The sequence below is a fragment of the Hakea prostrata genome, chromosome 10 (assembly GCF_041222555.1).
Source record: "Hakea prostrata isolate BN-2017 chromosome 10, UWA_Hpros_2, whole genome shotgun sequence".
NCBI classification, from domain to species: Eukaryota; Viridiplantae; Streptophyta; class Magnoliopsida; order Proteales; family Proteaceae; genus Hakea; species Hakea prostrata.
In genome coordinates, this window is record NC_142609.1 from 27,061,723 (window position 1) to 27,075,185 (window position 13,463).

At 38.2% G+C, this 13,463-nt stretch overlaps 1 protein-coding gene and 1 non-coding gene across 2 annotated transcripts in view; one reads left to right on the forward strand and one right to left on the reverse strand.

Annotated features, from left to right (window-relative positions):
- LOC149002390 (protein kinase family protein / protein phosphatase 2C (PP2C) family protein) overlaps positions 1 to 13,463 on the forward strand; it is an 89,943-nt gene that overhangs the window by 29,936 nt on the left and 46,544 nt on the right. The window contains exon 6 of the mRNA XM_089136303.1: positions 7,556 to 7,607. Coding sequence (XP_088992429.1) covers positions 7,556 to 7,607 — 52 coding nt within the window. The remainder of the gene's footprint in view (positions 1 to 7,555; positions 7,608 to 13,463) is intronic.
- On the reverse strand, positions 10,334 to 10,489 carry LOC149002391 (5.8S ribosomal RNA). Its single transcript, XR_016170616.1, has one exon. It is a non-coding gene; the product is annotated as a 5.8S ribosomal RNA (ribosomal RNA).

The window sequence follows — 13,463 nt, forward strand, 5'->3', positions numbered from 1 at the left end:
AAAAGAGGAAGTTTGAAGCTGTTGGGTATGGGTCATGCTTCACATTCGATTGTTGCCAGAGTTTCCTTTGTAGCTGTTGTGGCTTAGGAGGTGTATAGAGGCAAAAAATGAGTATAAAAGAGGCGTTTAAAGGCAAAAGAGCCATGGAAATTAGGTGAAAATGGGATAGAAATCAACAAAAATTAAGGAAAAACAAGTTGAAATGTTGAGATGGTTGAAATTTCGGTCGAGACCTCCGAAATGGTTGAAATCTCTGAAATTTTGGTCGAAATTTGACACTTTTCCAAAATAATTGGAATTTCGTTTGATTTTGAAAAATGCAGACATTTTGACCGAATTTCGACAATTTTAAAATTTTCTTCTATGCATGGTACTAAATCTCATTCCATGTCGGTATCTTGATTGTATTGGGATAATCGAGATCAATTTCAAAACTCATCGTAGTCTAGTAGAATGTACAATGTCAGCTAGGTTTTGGTGGTATCTCTATGTGAAGGAAGAAATTTCGACTAAAACTGGACACTTTTTTCTGCACACTTGTAACCTTGATTTTGGGCCTCATATGGGCCCAAATTGATTTGGATTCCTACATACTACCTATTTCAAGCATAATAAACACTATAGAACTACTAGTTTACTAAAAAAACCACTGAAAATGTAACATCCAACTTTCCAAGTATATAGTACATAAGAGAAGAAGCGAGAATGTTACTAATTACAAGTCTATTCTATTTAATGTCTCCCTCTTCTGTCTACTCCCCATACAAATGACAATACAAGTCCTATGATGTTCGCCCCATATAGTTTTGGACTTAGTCAACAACTGCATCTCTGTACGTGGCCTCATCCACATGCATAAGATTTCCTGACGGTGGGAAGTTGTGAATCTCCAAACAAGGAACTGGTGGTGGTGGGTCTTGTGGCTATGGAATAGAGTGGAAGATCTGCAATAAATGAAAGAGCACCTTGGTTGTTAGGAGAAGGATAAGGTCCATACCGATAAGGTGATAGTGGGAGGGACACCATAAGCTCCATAGGCTGCTCCATAACCATAAGGCTCCACTAGTGGTTGACTAGCCTGACCTAGAATCTGATAGCCAGGAGGGACACCATATGGTCCATAACCATAAGTTGACTCAGTAGAACCAATACTCTCCACAGCAGTATCATATGAGGACTCTGCAGGCCTATGCCATCCGATCCTCTGGAGGTGGAGGAGTCTTTAGCATCATCAATGCTCATCGATCTCATAGATCCCACCAAGCTCTTGGTATCGGTTGGATGGTAGGACACATATGATGGCGTGTCCTCTGTGTTACAACCGTGCTGTCTCCCCTTCCCCTTCCTCGAATATGTAGAGGAAACATTTTGGCCTCGAGATGCAGATCCAAGATGGTCTGAATCCTGTGTCGCGTGGGTGAACCGACTCTTGCCTGTGAATCTCGGTGGTCGTCCTCCCCACCCTTGACTCTCACGTACTAATCGTGGTGGTGGTGGTGGTCCGTCCCTAGGATCAGCTAAATCCTGATCACGAGGTCCAACACCCTCTTCATCCCCTCCATCATCACTGCCATCATCATCATCACCACCATCGTCATTGCCGGAGGCATGAGTCACCTCATCTTCAGTGTCGGACCAGACAATCAAATCCTCACTCTGGGTGGATGCACTAGGGTGTGGCATGAAGAGACGGGTGTGCTCTGCATATGTACTCCCCTCCCTCGCCATAAAGTCCTCCACATCAGCCCCCATCTCCTCTGCATTCTGTCTACTGGGACGACCTCCCTCCTCATCCAGCAATGGCTCTCCATTGTCCCTGATCCAGTCAACTACTAGGTTATCATCATCATCCATCTCAAATATGTCGGCCAACTCGATATTGGTACTCTCTCTGTCCATCCCCTGCCTAATATGATCCTCTCTCAATCTCATATTATAGTGTATGTAGACAAGGTCCTCTAGATGCTTCACACCCAATCGGTTGCACCTCTTCGAGTGAATGTGGTTGAAGGTGCTCCAATTTCGCTCACAACCAGTGGCAGAACATGTTTGGGAGAGCACTTTGCTTGCAATCACACTCAAGTGGTGTTAGTCACGTCCAAATTGCAACCACCACTAAGCTGCAACAAACATAGACTCCAAGTCATTTTAATACTAAATAACTAAATTAAAGCCAGAATTTAATAATTAAATATATAATGAAATAAATGAATGAACTTACTCGTAGGGGCGGATTCTCGTCCTGATACGGCCACAGAACGACCGAAGCTCCCAGTGGCATCCCTAAATGCCTTTATCTAATATATAAAGAGAAAAAACAATAACTAGTTACTACTTACTAGGTTAATATGAATTGTGAATATCAAATGATTCAAATCACTATCTCACCTCCCTAAGGATGACTGCTTGTTTAGATGGATCCGGTTCCAACTTCTCCACTACAGTTTGGATGGCATCCATCAAATCTTGCCTCATCTCAAGATTGTGCTTGTAATGGTACTTGGGATTTAAATAGCATGCTTTTAAGTATGTCATAAAAGGAATAGTTAATGCTTAATAGTGTGATAACATAATGAAAATCAAATTAAATACTAGACTTAACAACTCACCAGCCTTACGCAGTGGATGCTGCAACATAGCTACCATCTAAGTTCGATGATTTGGAGGACTCTCTTGTTGCCGTGTGGCTGGACCTGAGCAACTTGCTGCTTCATCCTCTCTACTGTAGCAAATATGTGTGGTAGAGTAGGTTTTCTCTGTTGATCTACCATCCTCAACACATGCTCCATAGGCTCAAGCATCTTCACCACTATCCTCACATTGTGCCAGAAAGTCTCATCAGGTATGGTCAACTATGCTCTGCTTCCTCCCATTGATGAAGAACCCTCCTAGTTAAACCACTCCTCTAATGCAAACATGCTCCTAAGGCCAGTCTTCCTACTCTTAAAGCTCTGTAGTGCTATCCAATTAGTAGCAAATTTGGTTATGCCTGGCCTCACTAACTCACCCTGACACTTGTCCCTCATCATCCTTAATGCATAGGTGTGGTTATAAATGAAGGTACTAACTTGTCAGGCTTGCTCCACGGTCTTCTTCACAAGCTTGACCTTTCCGATGTCCTTCAACATTAAGTCAGTGCAGTGAGCAGCACATGGAGTCCAAAAAGAGCTTATATCTGTCCATCCATCAAGGCATCAATACAAAGTTATAAAGTGTACATGTAATGTAAATATATGTATTTACAAATGAAAATTAATACTATATGTTTAGATAGTTGGAGTTCTCCTGCATCTTCAACCCAACTTTCTTGTAGTTGAGGCCATTATCAGTCACAATTTGAATCACATTTTCCACTACAACCTCCTTCACAACTTGCTTCAATAATTTGTAAATGTATTTTGCATCCTTCTTCTCACCGGATGCATCTACTGACTTGAGGAACACTGTCCTCCCATCACAATTCAACATGAAATTGATGAGGGACTGTCTAGTGGGACCAGTCCAACCATCAACCATTACAATCACTCCATAATGAGCCCACATGGGCTTTAATCCCTTAATATATTCATTTTAAGTCCTCTTTTATGCTTAGGAAAATAGACATTATATATCTCATATGGAGTGGGGCCCTATACACCACTTCCAACCCTGCCTATCTCCTCAATCATATCTCTATAGTAGGGCCCCTGAGCTGTATGTGCTGGAATACTATGGTAATAAGCCCATTTGGAGAAAGCCATCCCCACTTTTTCCTTCACACTCCCCCATAAGTGCTTCAACTTTCTCTATTTATGCTCAGGCCTCGCAAATAGGGCCGGATCATTGCGAAGAATCTCAAGATTCGGATCTGTAGGATGTGCTGAAGAAGCTCGACCCCTTGTAGGGGCCTGTGGGATAGGAGCCTCCTGCCTCACACTCTGAGTCCTCCTCATAAGGGCTCGTGGGATAGGAGCCTCCTACTCTCTAAAGGACCCACAACCCAGACCCCTCTGTTGCCTCCTCATGTCATCAACCCGCTGTTGCTCCCTACTCATCATCATCGCCCTTCTTATCTTATCAACCTCTGGATCAGGGTCACACTCTCCTGGCTCATCCATACCATAATCCTCAGGATCTGGAAGGTCATCTAAGCATGCATCCTCGAACTCCTCCATCTGTGTTCTCTTCTCTTTCCTCTTTTGATTTCCACCACTAATATATGAGGCCATTGCCTTCTTGATCTCTACGGGCACCTTCCTTCAATCTAGTGGCCCCACCTCCTCCTATTTGTTTTTTACAATAATTACACTCACTCTTCCTTCTATCAGCTGTTAGTGGCCTCCTGTGTTGCCAAGCTATGTCTAACATCTTTGAAAGAGAGTGCACACTAAGTATCTTGAAGAGCTCCACAATATGCTCCAAAAATGGCATACATGCTTCTAATAATAACCTCCTATTTTTAAATATAAAAAAAATATATAACTATATAAGTATTTTTTAATATATAAAAAATTTAAAAATATATAAAATACACACTAACTATATTAAAAATATCCACAACATGCTCCTAAAATTGCATACATGCTTCCACTAATACTCTGCTATTTTTAAATTTAAACAGAAATTAAAAATTTTTAATATTTAAATATTTTTATTTATTTATATATATATATATATATATATATATATATATATTTATATTAAATACAGTAAAATTACATAATTAACAGAAAAAAAATTAATTCAACACCATCACAGCACTATGGTGTCTTAACTCTCACATACATTAATTTGAAGTTTATACATGTACTATACATATGCCTTTTTAGCAATATACATAATTTACTAAATAATTTTTAATAACAGAAAAATAAAAAAGTAGTAGGAAGAATAAGAAATTAATTTTGACACTACAAATTCATAGATCAACACTTTATAGTAAACATACATAAATTTGGAAGCAATCTAAGATGATTTAAGGCTCAAACAAAACAAAAATAAAAAAATGAAGAAGTTGGTTACTCACCTTACAAGATTTGAGAAAATGCACAAATGGAGGAGCAAATCTAGTGTTTAAAGGAAACGGAGTTTTAGAAATTAGGTGAAAAAAGAGGGATGAAAGCAAGAGAGGAAAAAAAAAAAAAAAAACAAAAAAACAAAAAAAAACTCAAAAAGGGCTTGAAATATACCTGGCGATATCCGCTCGGTATGGTCGAAAAACACGGTGGGTCGATAAAAACACTTTTTGTGCCTATACTTGTATATCGTGTCGATTTAAATTTTTGCAGACATTTCGGTCGAAATTTCGACCATTTTGATCGAATTTTTTCCCATGATCTGTGTGTTTAGCCATGTTTTGGGTCTGGTTCTTCTTTAACAGCCAATTTTAAGGCCTTTTCCTTTATATGTAGTTAACTATGAGTGTATTGGAATGTAAACTTATGTAGACACATTGTTTAAGTATTCTAGAGCATAAACAAATTAGCAATTTAAAGTATTAAAAAAGTAATGAAGTAAATCATTAATACATATTATCGAAGATTCATATTAATTAAGTGCATAATTTTCAGGGACATCAGATCACACTCTCTTATAGTCTTAATACAATTGTTTAGTACTCCATGAAGGTTGGATGGAACTGACATGAATTATTCTTTGAGTACCTGTTGTAGGATATGGATCACTCACTTGTAAAGGGACCCCCTATTCCATTGTTATGGCTAATGGGTTGGGTAGGAGGTGTGGTCCTCAAAAATCAATCTAATACATTCCTGTAGGTGGAACCGTGGAAGTTGCACTGAATTCCAAAATTTCCACTAAGGTTTTCAAGATTTTTTAGATTTCAGACAAAATTTCTGAAACCTTGAGATTTCAGATTGAAATATTGAAATTTAGGTCAAGTTTTGGTATCGACCTGCTATTTCACTTCAGCTGGGTTGAAATTCTTGATATTCTTGAAATCTTGGTCTCGCCGAGATTTCATAACATTGTTACACTCCACTCAAACAGAAAAGTTCTGGGCATAACTTGGGCGCTACACCGGCATGGGGCATATCCAAGATAGTATAGTTTAGTGTAATATCTCACATTCACACCATGAATCTCAATTTCCAATGGCATATATAAGAATCCATTATTATTAGAAGCAAAAGGTAAATTAAATGATATTAACGAAAATGATCAAAATTTTTAAAAGTCTAATTATAGAGTGCTACCTACTTTTGTTATTACATCTATAATGATGTTATACAGCATCAAACCAAATAAAGTAAAAGAACATCTAATTACATCTCAAATAAAAAGACTAAATAAATAAGATAAAGCCTCTAAGCTACAAAGGCACCATCATTGCACACACAATTCACATCTAGGCAGCCGCTTTATTTGCCCCTCCACCTCCAATCTCCTCAAAATCCTAGAGAATACCTCCATTACTACAGTGAAGCGGTAAGGAGACACAGGATCCCATTGCTTGATGCCTCTTCCCTTGCAAAGTATCCTGTCACCTGCCATAGGCTAGAGTAAAAATACATATTGGAGTTAATGCAAGCCTTCACCCAACTCAAGAACTTTGGACCAGGGGGAGGTAGTACTTCCTTCCTATAACATCCACTGAAAGCTTTCTACTGAGAGACTTGTAGGCTTTATGTAGATATACCTTCAGAACTGTAGAAGGAGAGACCACCTTCTGCTGAATGCCCCTCACACTGTCGTGGTATTCCAATATATTATCTGCAATTTATCTTCCCTTTGTAAAGGCTGACTTGGTTCTCACTAACAAGCCCCTTGCGACCTGTAGCAGCCTGTTTGTTGAGATCTTTGTAATAATCTTATACAACAAATTACACAGAGCAATAGGTCTAGACCCTGCAAATCCATAGGAATCACTAGAAAGGACAAATCCTCTATGATCCACTCGATCTTTCTCGGTTATTGATTTAGTGAATACATATTTTTGATTCAATGTCTTGGTTTAATGTTTATCCCTCCTGTTCTCGTCATGGAACGGATGAAGAAAATCAAAGCATTTTCTGTTATAGCAGACTGAATCTTATTGGTCTAGTTCAACACTCTCATACTGTGTCTAAATATTGAGATGTTCCTAAAATGATTCTTATTTCTTAGATTTATTTCTGACCTCAAAGGAGTTAGATTTATTTTTGGACTTAAAGGAGCCATATGAGGCTGAAGTTTCATGTATGATTCTTTTGATAAATCAAATAATTTGATCTATGATTCGTTGGAACAAAAATGGAAAGAGGATTTGGCTTGGAATTGACCAGGCCAGGCTGAGGGCTAAAAATGAAGTGTACCCAAAATTAAAATGGAATTCTTTTGAGCTGCTGAATAGAGTCCAACAATGGTTGAGTTTGAGATTTGAAAACTTTCTTTCCTCAATTGATAAGAGGCAATCACTTATTGGACTGGATCTATCAGTATAAGTTTGATTCTCTTACCTGTGTGCTGTAACTTAAGTGATCCTTCTGGTCCAGAATTTTATGCTTTAATCATTGAAGGATATTCTAATCTATCTCCTGTCTTGTTAAAAATAACTTTTGACTTAAATCTTTTGCAGTGAGCTCCTTACTGGTGTTGTTCCTTACACTGATCTTCGGGCAGAAACCCAGGTATATGGTCTTTCTTGGTTTGGCTTACCTATTATGTGGAAGGGAATGGTTTCCTTTAAGAGCATATTCAGCCTACATAGCAAAGCGTTTCTGGATTGCCTCAAATATTTACTAGGGCAGTGTTTGGTATAATTCATTTTTTTAACCTATTTTAAAAAAATCAGTACTAAAACTCATTTTGGATCAAAATACAAAAATCGTTTGATGACTATTTTGGTAAAATAGATTTTTCACTGAAAAATACATTTGGCATTACCTTTCTACAAAGTGATTTTTTATAACCATCAAAGGGTTGCCCAATCAGTAAGACACCTCTTAGCAAAGGGTCATGGGTTTGACGCTCCCTGTGGTATATGTAATAGCACCCCCCCCCCCTTCTCCCCCAATATAATGCTTACTGATTCCAAAAAAATATGTTCTTTTATGAGTTTTAAAATTCATTTTGGAAAACGATATATGTAAATCCTCTCCTAGAAAGAATATGAAATGCAGGTTTCATTAGGGCATAAAAACCAATTTCTAATAAATAGATTTCACGTATCTCCTAGTGATCCAAGCTAGATTTTAAGGGAATAAAACTAATGATAATTCTAAGCTTGTGTAGAATGAGTTAATCAAAAGCAAAACACAAGAAACTATAAACACCACTTGGCTTCATTTTCCACAAAAGGTAACCATTTGCAAGAGCTGGTGGAGCCATTTCTTGAAATTACGCGAAGACAACTGATGAATTAAAAAAATTTATACCCTTATTGCACAAACGGTAAATAACAACAAACATCATTAGAAACAATAAATTGTCCAATGCCTAGGGTCATGAATACCATGTTCATACACCTGATCCATGGAAAATGCCAATGAAATAGCAATGGTAATCGTCAAGCATCTTCATAGGCACTTTCAACAAAATTGTCTTAACCTCCATTATATGCATCTACAAATATTAGATGACACTTTACAGAATGAACAAATGACCAAAAATGGCAATTGCCGTATATGGATTGCCAGCATAGTTGTCACGGCGATGAGGCAATGCGAGGCGGTTTAGGCTAGTTGAGGCAATGAGTCGATGAGGCGCCCTCCGAGGTGCTTTTGAGGCGGTTGGGGCGTTCTAAGTGAAATTTTTAGTGTACATTTCATTCACTCCAATTCATTATAAATCTATCATATCTTATATGATAAAAAAAAACTAGCCTACCTCAAGTCATCCAAGATACTACAAACCCACACATAGTAGGTTTTAAATAAAAAGTCGCGGGAAGAAAGGAAGAGAAGAAGTCATCTGTCGCGCGGCTTGCCAGAGTGTCATTGCGGGAATGGAAGAGAAGAAGAGAGGAAGAGAGGAAGAGAGAAAGAGATTAGGGATTAGAGTGAGAGTGAGAGTGTGAGACTCGAGTCAAGACTCTTTCGATTTTGTTTGTTTTTTTTTATTTTTTATTTTAACATTTGATCACATGTAGCGTCATTATAAATATGCATATAGGTTCAAACAATAAATACTTTACAATTGGAATCTAATAAGTAATTCAATATATGCCTTCGATTTGGCATCTTTCATGTGATTTAAAAAAGAAAAAAAAGCGGACGCCTCGGGGTATAAGGCGTCCAAGGCTTTTGAGGCGATGCCTAGGCAATGCCTCATACCCTAAGGTGGTCGCCTTATTGCTTGAAAATGAGGCGACACCGATTTGAATCGCTCCGAAGGTGTACAGACGCCTAGGCGACGCCTTAACAACTATGATTGCCAGCCATGTCAGGATTCTCATTTTCTTTTGATATACTGGATCTGTATTTTTGAATTTAGTAGCATTGTGCCTGATTGTTGCAGACATAGATTTCCTTGAAGCTGTAATGTTCAGAGATAAAGAAATGGAGAGGATGTTCAGTCATTAACAAAACAAAACATAGAAAAGTTAGTCTTTTGTTTCTATCAGTACCAGTTGCAGAGGAGTTGGGCTTAGTTCTCTATTGAGCATGGAACAAAGTTTGTGTGGAACCTGGGAAATTTGGCGTGAAATTTTCCATTTTTAGAAATGGGGAAACGAAACTACGGGAAATGTAGAAAAGTCCCAGGGTTTTGAAATGCGACAAAACCATGTGAAACTGGGAAATTTCTCCCAACAGGGTCGAAACCTAGTTTAACCCGGCTAGACTAGCCCGGTTCATGAGAAAAAAATGGAGGGAAACTAAAGTTTTGACTTTGTGAACTTGAGAAATTTTGTAGAAACCTGAGACTTTTTCTTGCAAGTTTCGACAGGTTTTAGGGAGTATTTTGAGGTGGGACTCTGCATATATAAGCTATATGGAGCATAAATAACACATTGGTAATATGTCATGGTTTGCCCAAATGTTTATTTTTTTCCCTTTCTTTCATGTTTTCCCAAATATCACGGGTTCACTCGCCATTACTAGGGAATGCTCGTAAGTTTCTTCTCCTCCACTTATTGATATGCTTAAACTTAGCGGTAGCCCCGCTTGACCTGGGGTTGCGATCAGAGCACTGAAGCGCCTCGTCAAGGTCGTTGGTTCCTGGGGTGGGCGGCGCGTGCATGACATCCAGAGTAATGGCACAATGGCTTCTACCACCACTCATCGTGACGCTCGCCACATAGGTAGGGGGCCTTTGCCTTTGGGCCTGTTGCGCCCCTAATAGGACACAGGGGGGCTAGACTCTGCTCCGCACACGTCTTACTGCGGGGGTGGGGGTGGGCCGGTGACACGATGCGTGATGCCTAGGCAGGCGTGCCCTAGGCCCGATGGCCTAGGGCACAACTTGCGTCCAAAGACTCGATGGTTCACGGGATTCTGCAATTCACACCAGGTATCGCATTTCGCTACGTTCTTCATCAATGCAAGAGCTGAGATATCCATTGCCGAGAATCGTTTGTGAGATTCGGACGTTGGACCAAGACCAATACCCCCTCCATCAAGACTTCCCTATCCAAATTGTGTATTCCCTTAGACTGATTATCTTAGGCATATAAACATATTGATGACCAGACTTATAGAGCTATAGTTGTCGATTACCTAGACAATCATATGCATAACATGTCATGGGATGTCTTATGTTTGTTGGTCAGAGGAAAGGATGCTACATGCAAAGCACTACTTGTCTCACAGGATGGATCTTCCGAGATACTCCTCTTGGCACTGAGTTGTGTTTCCTTTTATTTTCAGTTACTTTTTATTTGATGTTTTGAACTTAGAAGTTCTATATTGAATGTTATGTACTTAAGTAGTTAAGTTTATAGTGTATTTATTGAAAAACTCTACATTGATCTTATGTACTTTGAATGACATTTCTATGTTTGACTTTTTTAGCAAAATGAATGTGTGCCAATGTGTTATTTAAACTCTAATTAGCTTATATGTAAGGTCCCACCCCAAATACCCCCTAAAATCTGTCTAAACTTGCTGGAAAAAATCCCAAGTTTCCACAAAATTTCCCATTTTCACAAGGTTGAAACTTGAGTTTCCGTTGAATTTTTTTCCATGCTGTTGAGATTGAAAGATCTTAGTGCTGATGATGCTTCAGAAGATTCTCTTCTAAATAAAACAATGGCAGCAGGAGCTAGGCCTATTTTTTGCTTTGCCTCAACAAAATATGTTTTGGAAAAGTATGTAACGGTACTGTCTGTGATTCATTTAGCTCTTTACTCTTTCTCTCAGGGAATAAAAAGGAGAATGCTCTTTACTTAAAACAACATTTTTACGTACATTAGTCAATTCTTGGGTTAGTCATTTTAAAGTGACAAGGCATTGGGAGAAACCATACAACTGAAGAATTGGAAGAGCATGAAGAAACATGCCTTAAGAGTTGGAAGAGGCAAATATGTTAAGGAACTAATTTACAGAGATTCCCAGTTGAAGATCTCACCAGTGAAGAAGAAACCCCAACTTGTTATGCTTCTTTTCACATACTAGCAATTGAAGTATCCTCAGGTTACTAGGAACAGGCCAACCTTCCTGCATATTCAACAGAAGAACCTCAAAGTCCTTCCTTCATTAGAAGAGAAAAGCACTTTGAGAAGTAAAGTTTAGGAAAAAAGTTCGATAAGAACTTAAACTAGGAAACCAATGATCTATATTCCTTGGAAGAGGAGAACACAAATCAGCATGATAATACAATACATTGCCACATGGGTTGACTCAAAAAATTTCAGGGTCGAAGCCAGCATTCCTGGAATATATATATATATATATATATCCAAATTGGATTCACAGTTCAGATTCAGTTCCATCTCAAAATTACTTATTTTTTCACCCCTTTTTGGAATTCTACACAAAGAGTTCAGTAGATTACCTGAGGTGGTTGAGTTGCTTGTAGAGAAAACTGGCAGAATTTCTAGGCTTTGTTGTAGGTTCCGCTTCAGGGTCAATTATTGGGAACATCTTGTCTGACTACCTTGCTCTTAAATCCTAAATACAAAAAACAAAATAAAAATAAGTCGGTCAAAAAATAAAAAATAATTCTAGTTGAGTTATACCCAACTGATCTGCACCAAATCCATGTACAACTGAAACATTGATGGCAAATTGACAATCAAAAACTTCACTAATAAGATCCAACTTAAGAACTTCAGATGGTATTTAAGTTTAATTTCCAAAAGTTATTTTATAGTGAAAGGCAATTCCAAGTAAAACTTCATATTTTACTCTGTCGACAATTATCTCCTTCATGCAATCCAAAATGAAAATTACAGAAAGAGGGAACTTAATTTACCTTTTGATGCTGACAACTATATGGAATGAAAGTGAAGGGAGGGCCATGACAGTAATATGGGTTTCATCATCCATAATCTCTTTCTTGCATGGTCCCATTGAGGCCTGATCTGTTTCTCAATCTCGTTTCTTTGGTTGAATTTAATGTGGAGTTCCTTTTTTGAAGAATCACAAACTACTTTTTGAGCTTCTTGTCTGGCCATCAAAGAACTAGTTGCAGATTGGTTCAATGTCTTGAGTAGTCGAACAGGAGGTGAGCACAAGAGGAGCAACATCTTTAGGGAGAATATAATCCATCTGGGTTTTCTGGAGAAATAAAGAGGGAAAGAAAGAGAATTTTATAAAAAGAATGTAATTTACTATTTTAACCCAACATATACAATTAAATGCACGTGCCTTTTAAAGGCCACTGCAAAAAACAGATGAAATTGGTTTTCACGGAAAAATGAAAAACATGTATCAACTTGTATTTGGTTTTTTGTATTTTTCAACCTTTTTTAAATAGAAATAGGCTGGATAAATTGCACCGAATACTACCATTTATTTTTATTTGGGTAAACATAAAAAAGATAATCTATACCAAACATCTGCCTAAGTTAGGTTGGATGGACCAAAATTTTGTGTACAGGTAGACTACAAGATCTGCTGATGATATGTTAAATTTCTGCTATTGGACCTCTGACAGATGCAAATAAAGCTTCTAAAGTGACATTGAAAAAATAAAACTTCTGTATTATGATTGGAAGTTGGCTGAAAATGCCTAGGAGAATGCAATATATGGTAGAATATATGATTGACTTTAGGTCTGGAATTTTACATATGGGCTGCTGTCAGACCAAACTCCTAGGTTCCAAATGGTTGGAAGTTCCACATAACCCTTCCACATCGTGCAACTAGGTGGACCATCAAGCAAGGAAGAAAATTCGACCGAAACATGAATTTCGACCTTGCAAAAGGCCGAAATTTCGATGTCTCGGTCGAAACTGGACAACATTTTATGGAAATTGGAACTTCAATTCCGGGCCTCATATGAATTCAAAATGATTTGGATTCTTGCATACTACCTATTTCAAGCATAATAAACACAATCATGGTGGGAGATCTCGCTCTAGAGCGAGATCTCGCCACTCAGAA